At 38.4% G+C, this 25,352-nt stretch overlaps 1 protein-coding gene and 1 long non-coding RNA gene across 2 annotated transcripts in view; one reads left to right on the top strand and one right to left on the bottom strand.

Annotated features, from left to right (window-relative positions):
• Positions 1–360: 360 nt before the first annotated feature.
• On the top strand, positions 361–8,789 carry LOC142138341 (uncharacterized). The gene is made up of 3 exons (XR_012688013.1): positions 361–739; positions 2,605–2,736; positions 7,482–8,789. It is a non-coding gene; the product is annotated as an uncharacterized LOC142138341 (long non-coding RNA).
• A 10,230-nt stretch (positions 8,790–19,019) lies between these two features.
• The window catches only part of LOC142139866 (uncharacterized), a 94,378-nt gene continuing 88,045 nt past the window's right edge, over positions 19,020–25,352 (bottom strand). Inside the window, exons 19-21 of the mRNA XM_075197727.1 lie at positions 24,069–24,157; positions 21,949–22,114; positions 19,020–19,353 (exon numbers count right to left, since the gene is read on the bottom strand). Of these exons, the coding sequence (XP_075053828.1) occupies positions 19,207–19,353; positions 21,949–22,114; positions 24,069–24,157 (402 nt within the window). The 3' untranslated portion in view covers positions 19,020–19,206. The remainder of the gene's footprint in view (positions 19,354–21,948; positions 22,115–24,068; positions 24,158–25,352) is intronic.

Genomic DNA, 25,352 nt, shown 5'->3' with positions numbered 1-25,352 from the left:
CCACAAAGTACCTTCCACTCAAAATAACATAGACACACAATGAAATCCAGTTTCATATTCTAGCCATCTTGTAAACTCTGTAATCTCAACCATGGGGTATATTTATTAAACTGCGGGTTTGAAAAAGTGGAGAAGTTGCCTATAGCAACCAATCAGATTCTACCTATCATTTTGTAGAATGTACTAAATAAATGTTAAATAGAACCACTTTTTTTCAAACCCGCAGTTTAGCAAATATACCCCCATGCATAGACACAAATTCAGCAACACTTTGATGCCTCACACTCCATTACAAAATCCATAATGCTTGTATGTCCATGAGCTTCAGTGTGGGAAAAGGATACCTTCCAGCCCTGTGTGTGAGATTGTAAAACCTTCTGGAGGAGTGGGGCAATCCATGTCGCAGAAAGTTGACTCACTGTATATATGTAATATGAGCTTCTCGTGCCCAAACAGGTTTTATTACCTTTTGAATAAAAATGACAACATGAATGATTCAGCCATGTGACTTGAAATATATAACAAATATGGCTGACAATGAACTATACTTAATAGTGGATACAATTTTTCTGAGGTCAGTAACTTAATGTGTTTGTTTTCGTTACAGCTTCTAAAAATGGCAGCAAGAAGTATAATTTAGAGTTAAACAAATCCAGTATAAATGACAGATATTCAAATGCGTCTTATGATTCCGTAGGACATACCACAAACCTCGATTACATAAATGAAGCTACAGAAGGTGAGCAATACAAAGATAATAATAATAATAATGTTTCTGCTGCAAATGCTGGTAGCACAATACTGATCTCATCTCACTATTGAGAAGTTATAATAAATTGCTTCTAATAAGTGCTCCTCACAGAGGTACCTTACTAAGTAGCAGGTGCCAAGTGATCAGTGGAAAGTTTAACCTCTGTGGTGGCTGCAATGAGCAGAGGCTGGAAAAAAGTCATCATATTTTACAAAAATTCCTGTGTGTTTTGTCTACTAAATTTCTCAGCTACACAAAATAGGAACTAGGAGGAATGTTTTGAATGTTTGTCATAGCAATCTGATGTTGAATCAATGAACTCTTTTTTCTGTTAGAGTTTATCAGTTTGTGTCTCCTAAATTGTAAACCAATGGTAAGGTCTGGGGCTAGGCATTAATCCAGCCCCAGTGACCAGGCCGAGGGAGAGAAATCACTCTCAAGAAGGGGGCTGTTGTATTTTTAAAAGTAAAGTGTAAAGGGACAGTGTGGTGCGCAACGTTTTCATCTCTTTCCTTTTTTCAAAATGTCATGTAGGGAGCTAAACTTTGGAAAAAATATTGTGCAGTTGCTTATTCACCTACTGTGATCTTTTCCATTTTGAGGCCATCAGTCCCTTAAGAAGGCATACAGTACACTGATATATCATCAATAATGTTACACATTGTGGGTTCATCAGTGTTGTCACCCATTGGGATGGTACCAGTAATGTCACCCACTCTCTGTCCTGCCACTGAGAAGACTGTCCTCCCCTCAATCATGAATACTGTTGCAGGATTCATTTACATGCCCCATTCTTCCTCATCTACTGCCCCTCTATATCAGTCTCTTAATTGGCTTCCAATAAGGTGCAGCCTGATCCTTGCCTACAAGAGTCTCTATAAATCCTGTCCCACCTATAATTCTGAACTCAATAATAAATACTCTTATTCATCCTCTGTGATCCTTCAGCAATCATGGTGGTCATATTAACTTGCAATGGCAGTCATATTAAAAACATAGTAGGATTAAATCAACCTTGATTATATAAACACAGCCTCCACTAAACACATTATACATCACATTGCTGCAATACTATCTTTCATCCCATGAACTCCAGTTCTTCAGCACTAGCAAACACTTTCACATAAACAAACACTTTCACATTATAATTAATGCGAACTTTGGAATTTCAGCCATACTCTAATATAATCTAACGTACTTTAATATAAACTGACCAAATTTCATTACCAAAAGAACAGTTCCACACCACAAAGTACCTTCCATTCAAAATAACATAGAACACACAATGAAATCCAATTTCATATTCTAGCCATCTTGTCAACTGTAATCTCAACCATGAGGTATATTTACTAAACTGCGGGTTTTAAAAACTGGGGATGTTGCCTATAGCAACCAATCAGATTCTAGATGTCATTTTGTAGAATCTACTAAATAAATGATAGCTAGAATCACTTTTTCAAACCCGCAGTTTAGTAAATATACCCCCATGCATGGACACAAATTCTGTAACACTTTGATGCCTCATACTCCATTACAAAATCCATAATGCTTGTATGTCCATGAGCTTCAGTGTGGGAAACGGATACCTTCCAGCCCTGTGTGTGAGACTGTAAAACTTCCTGGAGGAGTGGGGCAATCCATGTCGCAGAAAGTTGACTCACTGTATATGATATGTAATATGAGCTTCTCGTGTCCAAACAGGGTTTATTATCTTTTCAATAAAAATGACAACATGATTGATTCAGCCATGTGACTTGAAATATATAACAAATATAGCTGACAATGAACTATACTTATTAGTGGAATACAATTTATCTGAGGCCAGGAACTTAATGTGTTTGTTTTCATTACAGCTTCTAAAAATGGCGGCAAGAAGTATAATTTAGAGTTAAACAAATCCAGTATAAATGACAGATATTCAAATGCGTCTTATGATTCCATAGGACGTATTACAAACATCGATTACATAAATGAAGCTACAGAAGGTGAGCAATACAAAGATGTTTACCATAATAACGTTTCTGCTGCAAATGCTGGTAGCACAGTTCAGATCTCGTCCTACTAATGAGAAGCTATAGTAAATTACTTATAATAACTGCTCCTCACAGGTGTACCTTACTAAGCAGCAAGTGCTGAGTGATCAGTGGAAAGCTTAAACTGTGGTGTGCTGCAATGAGCAAATGCTAGAAAAAAGTCAACATATTTTACAATAATTCCCATGTGTTTGATCTACTAAATTTCTCAGCTACACAAAATAGGAACTAGAAGGAATGTTTTGAACTTTTTGTCATAGCAATCTGATGTTGAATCAATGAAGGCTTCTTCTCTTAGAGTTTATCAGTGTGTGCCATCCTAAAATTGTAAACCAATTGTAAGGTCTGGGGCTAGGCCAGTGGCTCCCAAACCTTCTCACTTCAAGGCACCCGTAGGGTCACCATATTTTTTCCAAGGCACCCCTAAGCTAAAATAATTACTGGGTAGTTCCGTTTTTTAAGTAGTTGGGTCAAAATGACGTAAGATGTATTTAGGCCTCTTCACCATCACATTGTGCCCCTTTATCATATCACTGCGCCCTTTCACCATATCACTCTGTATCCCCTTCGCCATCTCACACTCTGTGTCCCCCTCTTCGCCATCTCACAATCTGTGTCCCCCTCTTCGCCTTCTCACACTCTGTGTCCCCCTCTTCGCCATCTTACATTCTGTGTCCCCCTCTTCGCTATCTCACAATCTGTTCCCCTCTTCATCAGCTCTCACTCTGTCCCCCTCTATATCAGCTCTCACTCTGTCCCCCTCTTCATCAGCTCTCACTCTGTCCCTCCCTTCAGCATCTCTTTCTGTCCCCCCCTTCAGCGTCTCTCTCTGCCCCCCTTCAGCATCTCTCTGTCCCCCGTCTTGAGCATCTCACACTCTGTCCCCCTTCACTCTCCATTCCTTTACTTGCCTTCTTTCCTCATTTTCTGCTGTCTTCTTTCCTGATGTCCTCTGCTGCTGCTCCTCACTGACACTGTTGGACATGATGACGTCACGCCCGGCAGTCAGTGAGAACAGTGAAGAGGAGGATCCGGTGCTGGATTGGTAGGTTTTTGTTGTTGTTTATTCTTCTTTTTTTTCGAGGGTGATCATGGCACCCCTGTGACAGCGCCATGGCATACCAGGGAGCCGCGGCGCACACTTTGGGAACCGCTGGGCTAGGCATTAATCCAGCCCCAGTGACCAGGCAAAGAGAGAAAAATCACTCCCAAGAAGGGAGTTATTGTATTTTTAAGAGCAAAGTATAAAGGGACAGTGTGGTGCGCAATGTTTTCGTCTTTTTCTTTTTTCAGGATGCCATGTAGGCAGCCAAACTTTGGAAAAAATACTGTGCAGTTGTCTATTCACCTACTGTGATGTTTTCAATTTTGAGGCCATCAGTCCCTTAAGAAGACATACAGTACATTGATATATCATCAATAATGTTACCTATTGTGGGTTCATCAGTATTGGGATGTTACCAGTAATGTCACCCACTGTCTGTCCTGTCAATGAGAAGACTATCCTCTCCTCAATAATGAATGCTGTTGCAGGATTCTTCTCTTTCTTCCAGTCTCTTAATTGGCTTACAATAAAGTTTATCCTCAGTCTTGCCTACAAGTTCCTCTATAACTCCTGTCCCACCTATAATTCTGTACTCAAGCACTCTTATTCACCCTCTGTGATCCTTCAGCGAGCTTTTAATTTGTCCGACACCACCCCACTTTAGAGACTTTTAGATATATTGTTCTCAAACTTAGTCACAATCGGCCCTTAATCCCTTCTCCGCCCACCTCAATGCCTAATTTCTTTATCTCCCTTTTTTCTGTCTCAGGGCTCTATCATTTCATCATGCCAGTGAAATTCATCTCTATGAATGTGAAATGAATGAACAGACCGCATAAGAAATCTAGAAACTAAATAGAGACATTATGGGCCTGCTACTTAGTATTAATGATTTTGCGTCTATATTTTTACTAAAAAAGTTGGACTAATCTGTCTTGTTGGCATACACAGAACCAATTTGCAGGTTTTTCATTGCAAACTGGAGTAAGTCCAACTCTGCATCATATTACTCCAAGAGAGGCATTTCTACACAAACACCCCTCACTTGTTTCTACAGCATGTCTTGAGGTTTATCAGATCCCATCAGTCTAAACACAACTAAAGGGGAACCCAACTTTCCTTTTTTCTTTTCACTGTTGCCCAATAAGTTCAGCATCACAAACCATACATTCCATGAAAGACAAAAAAGGAATGAAATATTTTGACCCTAGGTTCATTTTTGAAAATTATTATAAAACACTTCTTAACATGCGGATTGGTGTTAGAACCTTCATCAGATCATATCAAAGCCTTATTTGCATTTTGCAAAATCTCATACCAATTACAATTACAGCAATCAGGCTTAAATATCCCAAAAAATAAATGAGGAGATGAAGCTATTAAATCACAGAAAAATCAAAAGCAACATGAGCAGATGGTTTCTTAGTGTCATTGTGATGAAATGAGTTTGATAACACCCTAACCAGTCTGTCCCTCGTTTCTCACAAAATGTGGATTATAGCATGTACTTTTTATAGCCCTTGCTTTTGTTCCCCAGCTCAACAGAATACCACTGCAGTGTCTAATTACATGTGGATAAGGGGACATTGTAGCTAATTGTAAATATGTATATTGTGTATTGTATATTGATGATGTGGCAATGAGGTTGTTATTCATTTTTTGTAAAGTGAAGCCCGAGGGGTTATGGGTAAGGATCAGGTTGCAGGATACAGGTGAGGGGGAAGGCCAATTAGTATCCATTGTTCTCAACATGACTATTTCAGACATATTGTCAGGGGACCTTCTGTGGAAGTACAGCTCATCTCCACTCCCCCTCCAACCCCCTAATACAGCACCCACCAATGGTTGAGCAGGATAGACCCAGGGGTTTGCCGTGGGAGAGGAAAGAACTGTGGAAATTTAACTCTAGATATAAGGAGCCACTCCAGGGGGGGGAGGAGATATTCATTCTGGGACTGGAAGCTGCAGGGTGACTGGTTTTAGAGTTGCCGTTCTCTATCAGTGGAATACATCGGCAGATCCACGGGTCGTCAAATCCAGACACCCAGGTGACTAACTCCTTAAAGTAGTGGTGTAAGGGACAGATAATGCGGTAAACCTGCCTGGCATTTATTTACTCTGTGTACATTATATTCTAGTGTAGTTTTATTACTATAAATGTACTGTTGTACTTTTCTAACTACAGTTGCCTGAGTGACTAATAAGAACCTTAGAAGGAACTGGGTAGGCTTCCCTGTCTTTTGAAGGCACCTGTGGGTGGCCAGGCAGAGTGAAGTGGGTAGAATTGGGCCAGAAAACCTGGTATCTTCACAGTCATATTTCAAAACTTTTACTTCTACCCTGAATCCCCACATCGTACAACTATTTAAATACCTTCTGACATTTCTACTCAGACACTAGAACTACAATTCTAATGATTCTCAAACATAGTAAGGATGCCACATAATGTTGTCCCATTTCTCTCTTGTATATTGACCGGAAACACCTTGCAAAAGTTTTTGGCCAATATCCAGGTTGGGATCATTCTGAATCACCGGGGATGTAAATCCCCCAGAGGATGAGTGATCTCATTCATTACATAAATAAACATAAATTGCACTCCCTATTCCTGGTCTTTGATATTGAGAAATCATTTGACAGGATATCATGGCCTTTCATGGTACACACACATGCTATTAAGACGCTAGATTTTAATCTGTCCTTAGCAGTGACATGTGGATTGATATCACAATAAAAAATATACAAAAGTCAGGCGTACAAAATATAATTAATATAACACCAACCAGATTAACAGGTGGCCACTACTGATTTATCAGGGGAAACTGCTTGGACCATAAAAAATGTATATGATAATAGGGCTAATAAACTGTAACCTGTGTTCAAATTAAAAATAGAAATAACATTCTCAAATATATAAAATATATAAAATCACATTTATTAATTCACATTCAAGCAATTCTTACAATGAATCTGTAAATATATAACATATAAGAGAACGGCCAGAACCTTCCAAATAATTCAGATCATAGAAAGTATTAAACCATCACTTAATCACTTGATAACACAGAGATAATTTAGGGACCCTAATATAGCCCAGAGTGATCTTCTGGTGTCTTTAAATAAGCTGAATTTAGCTGGTCCGTTTATTTAATTATTAGTAATGTTCAGTGTAAATGTAAGTCGGTAAAATGTAAAATTGAGTCAATCATTATGAGGCCAGAATTTTATAACGAGACCAATTGAGACCGGATATTTAGATAATCTCACTACTGTCATACATGAAGAAAGATCACCACTCTTAAACCAATTGCCATTCCTTCAGCTTGGATGGGGATGCTGTTTAACACTGTGTTTCTTCTGCAGCTACCAGATTGCTATGCCTCTCCTATTATTGGGGTCCCAATATAGTCTCACAAGTCATGGATCCAAGTGTATTTTGTCAGTCTTTCTTCTCTTCCTAATGTGTTTCTCCAGTGTAATATCTGGATTCATCTTCTGCATTCTTAACATGCTTCCATATTGATCAAGTGTAGACTAACATTATACTTTATAGGGTACATACTAATCACCTGCATAGGATATTAAATAATTGTATGCTGAAAGTGTAAATGTATACATTTTATATAACCTACCATTTTTCTTTTGATTGCAGATTATACTAAAACCTTGGAATATGTTGAGGTGATTGCTGATGATAGTGACTATGATGATGTGGAAATCTGACAATTCTGTAAACTGAATAATATACTTTGTGTGTTACTGTTTCCTTCATCATCTAGCAAGACTAATAAGCTATTGCTACTTGGAAATGATTTTATCTATGAAGCCGATTGCCATACATCTTTTACAACAAATTGTGTTCACGAAACAGCATATATCTGCCATTTGTGAGAGGGCATTGGATCTTAAACACCACATGACAAAAGGCATTAAATAGCAAACAGAGTAGTATTTAATTACACAGTAATACTAGATCATCGTTTTTCATCCAGCACTGTATCATGTTCCTATGTTTGGTTTTCAAGTTTCATGAAACCTGAATAAGAATCTGAAAATCAACCTGGCTTTCAGAATGGCTTACAGAACATATGAATGTTCCACTACAAGAAATCTTGAATACACAGTATCAGCAAGCAGCCCAGGATTCCATCTGATATATTGTGGATTTATCTTGTCCAATTTCAAATGACAACTTGTATTTCACTGATATCTTCTACGATGTATCTACTTTTGAGTGTCTTCTAAATGTAAGAAGAAGATATCTTCTGATGAAAGAGTTTTATCTTCCCCAATATGAAGGACAAAGTGCTTGTGACATCAGTGATTCCAGATTTACCCTTTATGATGACATCAAAGACTGCCAACTCTGGTCTTTAAAATGTGGCATTATATTAAACATGCAAACAAATCACATTTTATTAGACATTATTACACATTGCAATAAGCTTGGCTAATAATTATTGTATTCATGAAAATGATTAAAATATTTGCTAAACATCTATTATTGAAAGAATCTCACATTTAAGTACCAGGCATTTTTTCAGTGTAGCGTTTATGCTATAGATTGTAAAAATGTTAATCACTAAAACAATTATTTATTACGTCTAGGTCTTCTGTTTTGTAATGTTCGTATTGTGGCTATCAATAAATATTGTCCGATGCAGTTAATGTGGTTCCAAAGCACAGAAGATATTTAATAGCAAAATTAAGCCGAACACAATGATAATACAAAGTACAACCGATATATACGCTGTGCGGCCCTGGATCCAGAAAAAGTCTGTCAATCCTGATGTCTGCTGGCAAAGAGTGAAGCTGTTCCTAGATCAGAGGCTGCTTTTATGTTGTTAAGTTTAGAAAAAACACTGATGATGTCACAGAATATACATAGATAACCCTAAGAGAGGTCTTCATCGGTCCAGGCTTTATGATGTTCCAGTAGACTGCTGGTCATAGGTCAGTTCATTTGATCTTCTAACAAAGGATGGGCTGCTCATTCCATCTGTTGCATACGTGTCTTCCCAATGAAGAACTAGTTTAAACTGACCCATAAGAAGAGTGCTTTCGATTATTAATCTCATATTGCTCATAACTTGCGACCGCTAGATGCTACTCTGTCAAATCCGAGTTAATGCTGGTGAAATAAGCTTTAATATGAGACCAAACTCTTTACATTTTAGAGGACCTGAGCCATAAATACCTTTACTATAATATTATCTATATAAATAACCTTTAATTAATTTATTAAATGATCGAGTGTGAATTGGAACTTTTAGAAAATGTGTACTATTTACAAGTGAAAATGTGAATGCAAGTGTGTGTGTTATTAATCCTTGCGATTTCGTCACTCCATGTGGTGAACTAATTGCAATCGCACGGTAAACCAATATTAATTAATTTAGCCGACTTCATCCAATTATTTGACTTCCACAGTTTTATCTTGGAATTATTAGAATTCTACAAAGTTAAATTTGACACATGGAATACGTAAAAAGTTATATTAGGCTTCATAGCAGAATTTTCAAGAACCACACTCCGAAAGATCAAAAGAACAAAAACATATATAGCACAATCTGACAGCTACCAGAACTACAGATAAATTCCTTTTACTTTCAGTATCTGCCAAATGAGATTAGTTTCATAATAAGACAAATAACCAGAATTAGTGAGAACATAGCTAGGTTCCATTGAAAACCAGAGCTTTGGAGGTGCCAGGTGCCCCAATTTGCATCAAGATTTTAACGAAAGACCATGTTTATAAAGCATGATGTGTCTGTTTAAATCGTATTTAGTGACAAAATAGTATTCACATTTAGAAAACAAAGTATATATGTATTATGGTTTTATTTATATGGCACCAAATATCACCAAACATTGTAAATCACAATTGTGGGAGACTTCCAGGGAGCTGAAAGATTGCCAAAATATTGGACAGTATCCAAATACTACCTGAATCTAAGTAAACAATATTACCTAATGATGAGAACATAATTAGATAATATAATATGAAACAAACAAGGAGAAAATAAATGAACTCACCATGTACTTGTCATAAATGACATAAATATATTTAATTAGATGTGAGATGAGTGGGTGGAAACTATAAAAGATAGAAACAATAGAAGTGATTTGAAGTTACAGAAAAGTATGTTACATTTCACCCTCTTTCAAAAAGATTAGTCAGAGTAACTGGAAAGTAAAAACTCAGCTGTGAGAAGTCATTCTAGTGAAAACAGCTATACTTTAATGCTAAATATTAAGCACTCCATTCTATTGATCCAATTCACTCTGTTTTTGAGTAAGTCTGCATGTCCAATGTTGGTTTTCTCCAATTAGCAACAAGGAATACCTATTCCAGCCACACAAATGTGGTTGTTCTTCAACAATATGAAGGGACAGTCAATTATTAAAGTTTTAATTCTAATAATAATGAACCAGGAGAAGACTGATTGTACCTTTAGGGCTAAGTGCAAGTGGTTAGATACCATGGACCAAGAACTTGCTGGCCACCGCATATGAAAAAACATGCTCGCATCCAAACCCCCTAAAACAGCTGGGGCTGCAGGCTTGCACTTAGGGGGGTGTTCCACTTGCCCCATTATGTGGTGTACTTGTTGGAATCAGCTGTCATTACATTACCACCTATATGCTTGTGTTTTTAAAGTATTTAGTTCCATACTGTCAAGGTTTTACACTCTTCTCATGAGGAGTGTTCACCCCATATCTAGGACGGTGCCCAAATCAAACTTTAGGCCTCTGGTTTAGAGAGTATACAGTTCGAAGATCCATCTAGGTTCTTCCTAGATACTGCTTTTAAATATTCTCCACCTCTCCAGTTTTTAGGGACCTTACTGATGCCCATGAACCTTGACATACTGGGGTCGTGTTCATGATATTTAGAATAATGGTCCAAAATGTATAGGATAGCTCACAAACTGTAGACCACATGGGCATTTAAGAAGGTAGATCATTCCTGCTGTGTCACAAGGGATCTTCTTCCTAATCATTAATTCTTTTTTGGTATTAGTGGATATGAAGAACCTGATGGGTTTGGTTGCATTTTGTCCTGTAATCTTACAGGCTCAACAGTCATTGCAGTAATAAAATCCCTTTTTATCTTCTAACCATGTCCCTTGTTTTCTGTTGGTTTCACATGGTAGAAAACTGGAAACCAATTTGTTTTAAGGCTAGGGGCTTTCTTATATGTAAATTTAGGTAAATTAGGTAAAATATGCATCAGTCTCTCATCCTTCATGAGTATGGGCCAATGTTTCCTAACAATTCTTTCAAAATGCTTTGAATGGTCATTAATTTGAGTAATAATGGACACATTCTCTGCTCCTGTTTGTACCTTTTTTTTCTGGGCAAATAAGGGATCTCTTTCCAATTTAAGTGTGTTCTGATAGGCTGCCTCTACTACTCCTCTTTCATAGTTCCACCCAGAAACCTATCCTTGAGTGAGAGTGCCTGTTGTTTAAAAGCATTGACCTCTGAACAGTTTCTACTAACCCTCATGAACTGCCCTTTCAGAATGTTTCTAAACCAAGTATGGTCAACTTTTTTCACAATGGTTTTTGTCTTAAGTTTCCTATTTTCAATATAAATTTTCAGATCTAGGAATTAAACCCTGGTTTTGTTGGAATGAGCAGTAAAATCAAGTTAAGATGGTTATTGTTGATGTAGAAATGAAAGCTCTTAAATCCTCATCTGTACCTTTCCAAATATATAGAATATCATCTATATATATTTTCCAGATACATAGTTGGTCAGTGAATGGATTGTTCTCCCAGATATGCAAATCCCAGTGTGCCATAAAAAGGTTGGCCTAACTGGGCATGAATTTGCTACCCATGGCAGTTCCCTGGGTCTGTTTATAGAATTGAACCCTAAACCAAAAATAATTGTGCTCTAGAACGAAGCGAATAGCATTGATAATTAAATTAATTTGTTTCAGGGGGATATCTGACTGTGCAACGAGTATTTCGTTAACATGTTTACAACCTGCTTCGTGGTTGCTAGTTACTGTGTATAGGGATGCCACGTCGCAGGTGAGGAGAGTGTACTCATTATCCCTTTTTAGACCTTTAAGAATACTTAACATTTCAGCAGTATCTTTTAGGTAACTGCTTTGTTTGACCACAAGCGGTTGGAGGAAATGGTCGATATACTGTGAAAGGTTAGATGTCAAAGATCCAATGCCTGAGATGACTGATCTGCCAGGTGGTCTATGGAATGCTTAGTTGAGTATGTGCATAAGATATCTGGGATTGTAGGTGTGCCTATGTAATGTCAGCAGATGTTGTATTTCTGCACCTGTCCTTGTGTGTATATACAACTCTCTTCTATAATAAATTATAATTCACTTGGGAAGGTTTTTCTCCAGTAGTCTATGATTTGGCAATTTTATGGATAAATTCCCTTAAACTCATTGGACATACAGAGTTGTGCACAGTGACATCTGAGTCCTGTGCCAACACTTGTTATACCAACTGTGCTGTGAGTGTTAGATGGCAAAAGAGCCGGTTTACAGGGGGTATTTCATTATTTCCCCAGGTGTGGACTTAGGTGGGGATTGATTTAGTTTACTGGAGGGATGGGGATTAATCATTTAATGGTGGGTACTATTAATTTATTGGTGGGATGATGGTTAAGTCTATTTATTTAATGATGGGGGGTGTTTAATGTAATAGCGGGTCATGGTGTTGCTTATTAATTTAAGAATGTATAGGAGAAAATATGTGTATTTATTAAATATGAATTCTCTTAATTTAATTTAGGGGAAAGTTAGGGGAATATGCCTACTTATTAAATGATCTTAATTTAATATTTTGGTAAGTTGGGGTGAAATAGGTCTATTTATTAAATGTCACTGCTATTCATTTAATGTTGAGGCTGCCTGCAGGTCGGGAGGCCTAATTATTAAACTTTGGTGCTACATGCTACTGATTTAACATTTGACCTTGTTGGTGGGCCTAGAGTGTTCACTCATTGTATGGCTTTCCATATTTCATGTATATATCCTTTTGCCAACCTGGGCTATAACATTCCGGGATTCAGGAAGCAACACAAGCAACACGAGCAGCCGCAAGTAGTGAAAGCTGCAAGAATAAGTAGGAGAGGAGGACAGTTTGCTAACTGCCCAGATTCTGTTGGGATATTCCTGATTATGGGTTATTTTCTTTCTCATTGAGCTTCTCATGGCTTTTCTTGTGAAGGGGGTGTTACATGTAGGGGAGCTGCCTTGTGAGCCCTGGTCTACCTGTGTAGTTGGAGGAACCACCAGCCTACTGTGGTCATGCCCCCTTTGGCGACCATGGAAGGGGCCCCAAGTAGTACCAAGGACATAAACTCCTCTTGGCAGTCCTGCCCAGGTACATCTAACAATATTGCAAGCAACATTGCCCATGTAATCAAAGTGGATGGGAAGGGTTTGGAGAGCAGTCTAGCACCTGCTAAAATGATAGGAATGCCAATTGCATGATGATTATGCCCACGTTGGCAGTGTTGCTTAGAAACCCCCCCTCTAGAAATCATATGTTTGCCCCCTGGGGTGAAAGAAAAAAGCAAAATCGTTGCTAGTCTGGATGGATGAGAATCTGTTTATAATTTGTTTCTATATATATGTGCACTTTTGTAGGAAAGTTTAGTCCCACTTACAACAGCAAATCTAGACATTCATGTTTGTTAAATTATAACTATGCATTTTTAAATCTTGTTTTCTTTAGGACTGGGAATAACGCATCTAATTTCTTGGGGGTGTCTTTAGGAATCTAAAGTGAAAATTAAAATGATTTTCAATGTTTTACAATAACCAGTAAACTTGTTTTACAGGATCTTCTTAGATACCTGTTTACTGATGAGTCATGAACACTGAACTAAATATTGGTTCCTTCACAAGTTCTGTTAAATAAGCTCATTTTTAATATACTTTAGCAAAAGTCAGTGCCAAATTCAACTGTTTAAGGACAGGGCATATCAGTAGTCATAACATAGAACATGCAACTGCATAGGATGCCCACAACCATAGGTCAACATGCTATATAATTTCTCACTTTGGCTTCTGAACTCAGGTGAAGCTCTGGTAGTCACCTTGTACCGGGGACTTTGTGGCAAATTCTATTATAAGTTTACAGGCTGAGATGTTGCAGAATATCTTGACAAACTCCTTACTATTTGCAATAAGAATATGGCTCTGCATTTTCATAAATCACTCTTCTGAAGAATGCTCATGCAGATGGTCCTTGGGTCTGCATATATACTGTGCCATCAATGGCCATTTTGTCAGACAATGTATCCTGTTGCTGGAAAACGCCATAGCCTACATGGATCTGGAGAGGCCACCCTGGGCAAAATTAACAGCTCTCCAATCAACAAAATATATTTTCCTGTCCAGATTCCTGTCATTCTTCTCAAAACCCTCCTCTACATTATAACCCTCGAGGAAACTAGGATTTAGGAAGCTCTATTTATTTCAAAAGTGCTCGTCTCAATTTTACAAATGGCTTCTGCATAAGAAACCAGTTCCCATGAAAGTACCTAATTTAAGCAAATACTGCTAAGTATTTTACAAGGGTAAGGTAGCAGACTCAGACAAGACCCTGTTGCAAATATGCTGTATATGACCAGAACTTATGTCCAAAACTGGACAATTCATTATCCACCCTGTGCTAGTGCAATGGAAAATGTAAAAATTCATGTGGGTGACTAAAGACCATGTTGGTGTGGCAGGGCCATATTACCAATTAGGTGACCTAGGCCCTAGAAGGACTGCCCATCACCGGACTATCCAAACCCATTTTTATTAGTGGAGTCTGGATTGAATTGGGATCTAGTAATGTTTTTATGGTCAACCACTGGCGATGTATCCGCTATATTTTAGGAAGGTGCCCCAGTGGCTATTTATTCCAACAAAGTGAATACAACATAGCCCATGAACAGCCATGGGTTGTACCACCCTGATAACTGTTTCTACATGTGTTGAATTTCTCCAGACATTCTTTTGAAATTCTTGCACAGTAAACTGAGCTGGAATCAATAATCAACGTTGGTGGAACCTCAAACCAGCGGTGGAGTAGACCAATATTATACAACCTGGTTTCCCCAAGTTGTTGTGGACCTACAAACCAGAATGCCTGGTATGCTGGGGGATGTAGTTCTACAACAACTGGAGAGCAACAGATAATAACAGCCTAATACTGGTCTGCTTTGGAGAAACTGGCAATTTGGAAGGGATGATCAGAGGGGGAGGGGCAAATAAGCCTGCAGCTTCAATCCAGCTCTGAAACATTTAGTTTTCAGAACCAAAGTATTTGAACAAATATCATTCTTGTACATTAAATATTTTCATAAGTTTGTGCACCTGAAGAACATCTATATAAATGACATGCAAGGAATTGTTTACTGTATATGATTAAAAAGCAACAATTCTGTGTATTACTGGACTAAATTATATATTAAATCAACCAGAGCAAATATTGCTAAAGTGGTGGTATTTTTTTTATATAGTATCTAAAAATTGTTGTGGGCATGGCTATAGCTTTTTGTGATGGACAGGAAGTGAAACAAATACAGTGAAAAGTCAAGGTAAAGCTGAATACTATATTTCATCTTTATATTTTAAACTCCAGCATTTAAATGTTAATATATAAAGAAAATATTCCTTTATGGCGCTTGATATGGCTGCAGTTATATACTACTAGTTGCAAGAGGTCTGCAGCCCTCGTTAAAAGTATTATACCAGGGCATATTATAAGGGCAGCACAGTGTGCTAGTGATTAGCACTTCTGCCTCACAGCACTGGGATCATGAGTTTTATTCCCGACCATGGCCTTATCTGTGTGGAGTTTGTATGTTCTCCCTGTGTTTGCGTGGGTTTCCTCCGGGTGCTCCGGTTTCATCCCACACTCCAAAAACATACTGGTAGGTTAATTGGCTACTATCAAAAATTGACCCTAGTCTCTCCCTCTCTGTCTGTCTCCCTCTCTGTCTGTCTGTGTGTGAGTGTGTGTCTATATTAGGGAATTTAGACTGTAAGCTCCAATGGGGCAGGGACTGATGTGAATGAGTTCTCTGTACAGCGCTGCGGAATTAGTTGTGCTATATAAATGAATGATGATGATGATGATACCAGAAAACAAGTATGCAACAGTGATTGTATAGCTACAAAATAAGTGTGAACTGTGGATGATTTAAACCATTTCATTAGGAATCAAATAATCACAAAACATCACATTGAAAACAACATCAATAAGATTATGTGTCTCATAGAAAACATTTCTAAAAAACATTTGAAAATATACTTGAAAATACATCATATATGTGAGAGATTTGATCCTATTCTCAAAAGAGATAGAAATGCAGCCTTAGTTGATGTACAGATATATCTATTTAATAATACATTTTTATGACTAGACAATGAGTCCGTTTTACTCCTTTAACAGTGTCCAGTCGACCTGAATGACTTTATCAGAAAGATGACCAATTATAAAGCAATATGAACAAAACACACTTTTTGTGCTAGGTGAAGGAATAGTTATCCAGTAACCCAACTTATTTGTCTCAAAAACCGTCCTCAAGCATATAAAATGTAATTTTGGCACCGGACCTCTATTGCTCCTTACTATACAAGAGAGGCTCACTGGCATCTTATCAGACAGTGTGGAATAGTCATATCGGAACTTTCAGCGGGGAGCGGTATAGCTGTAATTGCCACCTCCGTAGATGTTGGCAGTATGGCAGTGATTGAGATCCCCACGGGTATAGGTACCGCAAAACTTAGCCCCTGTCAGACGCCGTCTCTGTACTGGCACTTGGTGCAGGAGGGGGATGCCTACACCCTCTCGGCAGCTAGGTAATGAGATGCAGGATTCTTGTTCTTCTGCATGCTGAGCATGCGCATGCTCAGTCAAGCTGCGTACCGTTGCTACCCCCGCTCACCTGTCGGCGGTCAGCGTGTCTAACTGTCGAATCTCCATAACCCAGTCAGGGTGCATCTTATGGTTTATATAGCGCCCTCTGACACCTGTAGGTTGCCAGAGTATTTGTTCGCTCCAGCACTTCCTGAACTACTGATCCTGTGTTTTTTTGGTTCTGACTCCGCTTCTTGTTGCCATTATCCTGTGTTACATTTTGGTACTTCACTGCTCGGCTGGTTTGACTCTTTGGCTTGACCTGACTTCTCTCTGGATCCTCCCTGTGTACCGCACCACTCATTTGGGTTTGACCTGGACTGCCTGACTATGCCTGTCTACCACTGTCACTACACCGGTGACTGTCTTGGAGAACCGTGACCTGCGTACCCTCTGCAGCTAAGCCCAAACTCCCTTGCGGGGGTCCCTGGTGAATATCGAGGGGTACGTTAGACTCCACGCCTCCCTGTTCAGTTGTGCCAATACCGGTTAGCGGCCATCGCTGCAATTCCGTGACAGTACCTAGATTCCTTAGGTCCTCTCGTGCACTATGTCCGTGTAGATAGAGATAGATAGAGGTCACTATATATAGTCAGATTGACCACAAATGGAAAAACTTTGCTGCATATCCACACTCTTATTCCAGAGTGGTAATATCAAACTCAGTATTATGATCAAATTAAGCCCAGTCTGATGTGTTTCATCGTATTTCCTCAAACAAATATTTGGACTTCTCACAACTTCATTAAATAAACCTCATAATCCCATACTTGGATGTTTAACACCTGTTCACAATTTAACGCTTTTTGTCCACGTAGCACACAAAGTGTGTTTTGTTCATATTGCTTTATAATTGGTCATCTTTCTGATAAAGTCATTCAGGTCGACTGGACACTATTAAAGGAGTAAAACGGACTTATTGTCTGGTCATATATATCTATTATTAAATAGTCAGATATATCTGTATATCAACTAAGGCTGCATTTCTGTCTCTTTTGAGAATGGGATCAAATTTCTCAGATATATTATGCATTTTTAAGTGCATTTTCAAAGGTTTTTTTAGAAATATTTTCTCTGAGACACATGATCTTATTGATGTTGTTCTTAATGTGATGTTTTTCGATTATTTGATACCAAATTAAATGGTTTAAATTATCCACAGTTCACACTTAAATGTTAATACAGTGGCGGATCCAGCAGGGGCTTGCTGCTGACGGCTGCACACTGTGCAGGTCCGTTCAGCAGTGACAGTGTGCTGCCCGGCTGCTCTGATTGTGTTTTAAACACAATCAGAGCAGCGGGACAGCACACTGCCAATGCTGAACGGACCTGCACATACTGTGCAGCCGTCAGCAGCCGTAGAAATTAGAAAGAGGGCGGGGCCTAAATCGCCCCCCCCTAAAATCGCCCCGGGTAGAGCAGTTGCCTAGATCCGCCCCTGTGTTAATATATAGTTGGCCTTTAATAAAACATATCAGTGTTCTTTTCATTTAAATAAAAATAATAGTTCCAAAAAGATTTCTAAAAGTTTAATTCCTGGAACTTCTTTATGCTTTTTCTGCGGTTGTTGCCACACGAGGTGAGAAATATGGTACATTCCAGCTTTGTGTTGCAGCTGCATATTACACCTTGTATGTAGCAAAGGCATAAAGCTGTGTAATGTGACCTGGGCCCAGTAATGTATTAAGCAGCCTTAAGGCCCTGATACAATATGTACAAGTTTTTATGACTGGGAAAAATGAAACAAACCAATCAACATAAAAAGACCACTACATCAAGAACTAAATCTAGGATGTAAATTATAGATGTAGTTAGAATATTAATTACCTGGTGCTATCGGTCAGCCTGCTAAGCGGCCAAGGATTGTGGGATATGACTGCACTTAGCCCTGCTACTCCATATTCTAACAATAGAGGTAATCTACATGATCGATACACCTTTTATTTAAAATAATTGTGTCTTTATAGGTTGAATTTTTTTTGCAGGAAATTGTATAGTAGATCCAAAAGGTTCTATCAGGCTGTATCTAATATGTACCCTGTGAAGCATAGCCCTATGTTCAGATGACTGCATATGGGCAGCCCCACCACCTCCCTGGTGTCAGTGGTTTGGAATTACCATCATGAATAGTTATTTTAATTGTAGAAACAAACCTCTTTTCCCTTTTAATAAGTCCACAATTTGACTCTTGAAAAAAATAAAATTGCAGGCTTTTTTTGTGATTTTGAAATATTTCACATAAAAGTAACCAGAAGGTTGCCAGAAAAATACAATACACAAAAATATCATGGAGTTTATTTTTAATTTTTTCACGTTACCAACAATTTTGACCCTTTTTAATTATGTGGATATTCAATGATAGAAATCTAATTTATATATACCAGCTGTTTTCCTTTATTATGCAAAGTATAATAAATATACCAGAATATTATTAAGCAAGTAAGGCAGTAATAATAAGGAGCACACCACTAGCTAAACTTGGACATGCTGCAATACAACGTCGCCCTCTATCTGCAGGGTGTCTATGTGCTGGAGATTCGGCACACGGTGATTGAAATTGCACACGTGGTTCCCATTCACATTGACTTTGAAATGGTGGGGTTCACAAATAATTTCAAGCTGTGAAAGAGAAGAGACATAGCAGAGACAAAGAATAAAACATTATGTTAGGTTTTAACATACATTATACTAGGTACATCTACTACAAATACAGCATACAAAGTATAACAGTTTATGGTGGGACAGCAGTGTTAAAAGTCCAATCTTTACTAAATATGTATGATAAATGCAGAACATCTTCTAAACATCCACAAGGAATTGAGCTGGAGAGTCCAGGGGTCTCAGAATTGGGGCTACGACTTGATAAAGTACATTTGTTGTACAAAATAGCTGTGAACCATGAAATCCTCATTGTACAGAGGACTGAATGGAAAGCAAATATGTTTAATTATTTTAAATAAATAGTGTTTTATGCACAGACGTATTTATGACAGTTCAGCTCCGAACAAGTATCTGAATCGATATTCAAAGTGCAAATTTCGTAACATAATGGTCTAAACATCAAAGAATCAATCTACTGCTGCAACTATATCTTTGTTTTGTTACTAACAGTTTTAGATATACACAGGAAGGAAACAAGAACATTGACAAATATGTGGCACAGTATTATTTGAAAAAAAAACAGTCTATATTGAATCAAATATGAAGTTCTCCCATGTATTGAGCATAATCAGATTCTGATGTGAAGAGAAATCCCTCCTCACACAACCTGAAGGTAGGGAAACCATGAGAGATAAGAATCAAAGGCAAAGGGAGATGAAAGAGAAAACTGGAGGTTGTCCAGATGGGGAATCCCACCCCTCAACCATATGTAGAAAGAATAATCCTTCCTATTCTCAGCTTCCCTAGGTATGAAGCGAGGAAAAATATGTAGAATATTGGGAACACATATCTAATCTAGGCATCCCAATTGTAAAGAAATGTGGTGTGAGTGCCATTTAGGACACATGCTATGTGCTAGCAGGCCACAAACCAGTTTATTCTAGCCTTCACCTAACCAGCCTAGAGAAGCTTCAAAAAATACTACTGAACACGTAAAGAAGAAGGAAGGTTATATCTGCTGTGCTATAAGAAGCCTAACAGCAATTGTGTATTTTCCTATGAGAATACATGTGTACAATATATTATTGCAGATATGAGCTGGTTCTGTGTATGTGTATGTAGGTACGCCTGCTGTAAACCTGACAGAAATTCTACAGGGGCAGATCTGGTGGCATCTTGATATGCGTCCGCCTCAGCATATGGGCTAAAAAATAAGCTATTTTTGAGTGTTTGTTTTGGCCCGTAAATTACACCCAATTTGCTTTCAAATATGCATGCAGACATAGTATACTTATTCACCAAGCATGCGTAGGGTCCTATATGATATTCAACAGCTTGCCTGTAGGCTGACAATCAATTTGCAAGGCACCGGAGACACCACTGAGGCACCGGCTAATATTAATGAGGTCTGATTGATATTCATGAGGTACTGTGAATTGATAGACTACATGCATATGGTAGACAGGTCCACTTTAAGGTAGCTCTATGGACTTCCATTGAGAGTATTCTACAGAAGTATATAAATTGACGTAAGAAGATCATTTTATCAGGCTGCAAATATATTACAGCCATTTTGCTCAAGAACTAAGAAATTCCCAAATTGTGTCCTCTCTTTTGTGACCATGCAGTACCTTCTCTTGACCTGTCTTCATATGATACCTTGTTGTTTTTAATGCTGTGAATTTGTGCTACCTTTTAGCAATGGATACATAATAAACTGCTTATATTTTACACCATTTTTGTTTATTTACTATATTGTGATATTGTTTTCTCTTATCCTGTAAGCCCATTGTGAACTTGACAGAACTGAATCTGACCAACCTGGACAATCTCCATGTTAGTTGCAGTTACAGCAGCAGCTAGACCAAAGGAACAAACAAAAAGTATGGACAATCTCATAGTTCCCGATTGCTGCAGCTATGTGGCCAATGTACAGAATGTGGTTGTAAAATTTTAATTTAAAAAGATAATTTGCTTACAAGTTGGCAGCATTAGTTAGTGAATTTAATGACTAAATCAGATCTTCACATTCACTGCAATTTGTCAGATTCGCTTAGTGAAAAAATCGCCTCATAGTGTCCCAGAACGTCCGCGAGGCACTACGCAGTGATTTTCTGTTAGTGAAAGTAATGTTTACTTTTGCGCGCACCCCATAGATGCAATAAAGCGCGACCGCGAGAGAACATCGCGGCCAATTGAATTTGCCCCTTAATGTAGTAAAAACAAATTAAATAAATACATAAAACATCCTGACTTATGCACCATTTAGATCTCTGCGTTGACACTAATGTGTTGCTCTGAGCTGTCCAAAAGGCAGCGTGCTGCTTTCATTTCTGCAAAACGCATGTATTTTTCTATTCATTCAGTAGATTAAATCAATCATCAGCAAATGAAACTGCACACAGATATCTATATGTGTTTTGAGTAATGTTTGAAAAATGTATTATCAATGCAGTTTAGTCTATCATAGTGCATTTGTAATTAAATAGAGGAATTAACAAGTGGATACAAGTTATTTAAAAAATGTCCTGAAGTATACTTCAACATCGTAATTAGTGTAATTTGGAATCTCTGCAGATTACCATTAGACTATTACTCAGTCACTGGACTTACCACAAAGCTTTGCCCCGGTGCAAAACACATTCCACAGCTGGGCATTTGGCGCTCTTCTTTACCCCAGCTGTTGTTCAGCAAAGTGTTTCGTACAATAGTGCACTCATCAAATCTTGGATTAAACTGTAAAGCAGTTCCACCACTGAAATTCAGGTTCACGTGAAATCTGTAAACATGTTTTGGAATTGTATGTAAGTTTAGGTTATTCACATATCTTTGTAAAAGAGAAGCACACAACTCTAGGTTAAATCACAGGATTTTGAAAAAAGACAAAAACATTCTAATGTACTTGGCAAACAGAATGAACCTTACCTAGTAAACCTTTATACATGAAGCTGTTAGGACCAGTTCACACATATGACATATGAACAGACGCGGGCTGACGGACGTCAGCCCGGGGGGCACACGCCGCACAGACGGCCGCATCACATGACACGTGATGCGGCCGCGTCATCAATGACGCGGCCGCATCACATTTATATTACTTCCGGGGGGGCGGCCGGCCCTAACAGCCCTGATTGTGAGCGGCCCGGGGGGGGCGATGCCTCCCTGCCCCCCGGCCCAGCCCGCCCCTGCATATGAATATATCATGTGTTGAACTTTTACCCATACAATCTTATTGTACTGGTAACATTCATTTATGAATAGGAAATTGGTCATGCCACATTTCAATATTTTAAATGTAGCATTAATATTTTACAATGCAATAGTGGGAACGAACCCATAAAACACCATGGGGTAAATGTATGAACGTGCGGGTTCTTCAACACCCGCGTGTTCAGCGTGTTCGGCGATTAAATTTCAAGCGGCGCTGCATTTTCCCTTTACAATGCAGCGCCGCTTGAAATTTAATCGCCGAACACGCTGAACATGCGGGTGTTGAAGAACCCGCACGTTCATACATTTACCCCCATGTATCCTATTTGTAGTACTGTCAATCAAATTCTGATGTGAGAAGTTAATATGATTTCTCTTCCGGTTTTACTGTAGGTTTCACAACCTGGTAACTTTATCTTCTCTCTTGAAGTTTAACATTGACATATGTAAATCAAAAATCAAAGTGCTCTTATTAGTTATGTCTTGACTGATTTACATCTTGACTGCTGCCTACAATCAATCATATCTAACTGGAAACATGGAAAAATAGGGAGTATGATGTTTTTTAAGAACTCTGCCCAGTAACATTGTGGAGTCTTGTAAGAATCATTTATATAATAATAGCTGGCACATAGTAAAATATCCAAACGTTATGCAGTATCTCTTCAAAACAGATTAGCAGCCCCAGTAACAAATTGAGTATTTTATTGAATTGCAAAACTTAAATAAGGAAAGTTCAGATATTTAACTCTATTTATCGGTGTGCAGACGATTGGTTTGACCTGTGCAGGGAGCTCCAGTGCTGATTTGTGCAAAGTAACAGCTGACAAAGGGCCCGATGCTGAACAAACTAAAGAAAAGGAGTGAATTTGGTCCTGGACAAACCATGTTACAATGCAAGGGGTGCAAATGAATTTATTTTATCGTACGCAAAATACTGGCTGCTTTTTCATGGGGCATACAAATACTTATTAGCTTCTATTTTTACATTGAAGTTTAAGATGATCTAGGACATGCCCTAACCTAAATTTTCATCTGTCCCAACATTTTAATATTAGCTCCCCCTCAAATGCAACATGGTTTTACCAGGGTGCCAATCTGCTCGTTTTTTGCTTTGCTCCTAACTCAGTTTCATTTTCCAGCCTTGTAATCTCCATTCAGCTTTATGAGCACTTTTCCAAGAAAGCACAACAGCACCACCACCTGCATAATGGAGAGGAGTGCAGGAGATCAATGTATGATCTGTTTATTGATGATACATCCCTGTGTATAGCAACCACAATGTCAAGTCCTTGCCACAGGAATATGGCAAGCTGGGAAAAAATGTGTAAAAAAAGAGACATGGAAAAAGTGAAGGGGAGGGAAAGACTTTTTTTAAAATTTACTGTCACCTAAATGTTGGGAGTCCATGTCATTTGTCTAGTGGAACTTCAAAATACAATTTAGGGTCCATGTCTCTGAAAGCCAATTATTATACAGAATACATAATTCTAACTTCTACCAAGAATTTACACTGTCTTTACCTCTTAGGGTGTCCAGAAACAGTTCCTCTGATGACAATCACTTTGGAAGGAAATAGGCCTCCATAGATGTTAGTCTGGTATGGGATCACCTACAGACACAAATGTTGTGTTTCTTAGTGAAATTACACTTAAAATATACATTTTATTTATCCATTTTCATGAACTGAAACAAAGAGAAAACATAGAAAAATACAATATAAACTCGACCATACAAGGCAGACTTTGGCCTTTTGGTCTTTTTCACAATGCAAGTCAAACCCAGGGAGCCTAAACTGTAGCATATCTCCTGAGAGTTAAACCAAGGGGCCCTAGTGTTCTAGAATCTTTGAAAGCAATTCCTGCTCATTAAGGTAAGCTAACAGTACAGTAATGTCAGATTTACTACTCTAAGGGAATAGGGGTCAGCAATTCTCCCCTCTAGATAAATGGATTTGCTGGCATATTACAATTAAGCTGTATAAGAAAGAGTGTGACTGTCTGTGTTTTCTCCAAGATGACATGACTCAGAGGAGTTAAGCAATGGAAAACCCAAATGTGTAAAGCCTTAAATTAGAAGTTATGTAGCGAAGGGCCAAGTCCAAGCCAAGTGGAAGAATGTTCTGAAGTAACTTTCCAGCATGTGTAGTTAAAGGCTATAATCTTCACTTGCATAAGACTGTGATGGGCTATGATAAGACGTGTAAAAACGTGGACTGCTATGTCAAACATTTAGATATTTAACAAATATAGAAGAGGAAAGTGTGAATTGCAACTTTACCATTTAAAAAGTGGAGTCCTGAAAGATGTATATAGCGGTATAAATATAAATATATTTTATCCCTGATTTAGCCTAGTAGATAGTGAATGTTGTAAGTTCAGCAATTAATCTTACATCAGAATGGGGCATTTGGGGAAAGAGCCTGCCCGTTAGAGAGGTACAATGACAGCTCATTTATCTATACCTTAACCTCTTTCTGTTTACTAACTATATATAAACAGCAACTCTGAATGAAGCCAGAGCTCCTGTTAATAAATGGCAGGGAAATCTCTCTCTCCTAATATAGCTGTTACCAGACCATCAAGGGTTCTAGAACTGTAATTGTCACGGAGGAATAACTTAGGACTGAAGAGCACCTGCGGGAATTGGCACTGCTACACAAGGAGGCGCGGAGTCTAACACGCCACTGGTCTTCACCAGGGACCACCGCAAGGGAGATTGGATTTTGCGGCAAACAACGTGCAGGTTGCGGACCTCCCAGGAAGCTACCTGCTAGGTGGGCGGTGAACTATCGTGGTCGTACAGGC

The sequence above is a fragment of the Mixophyes fleayi genome, chromosome 2, assembly GCF_038048845.1.
Source record: "Mixophyes fleayi isolate aMixFle1 chromosome 2, aMixFle1.hap1, whole genome shotgun sequence".
Classification (NCBI taxonomy): Eukaryota; Metazoa; Chordata; class Amphibia; order Anura; family Limnodynastidae; genus Mixophyes; species Mixophyes fleayi.
This window is presented reverse-complemented; position numbering and strand designations above follow the sequence as displayed.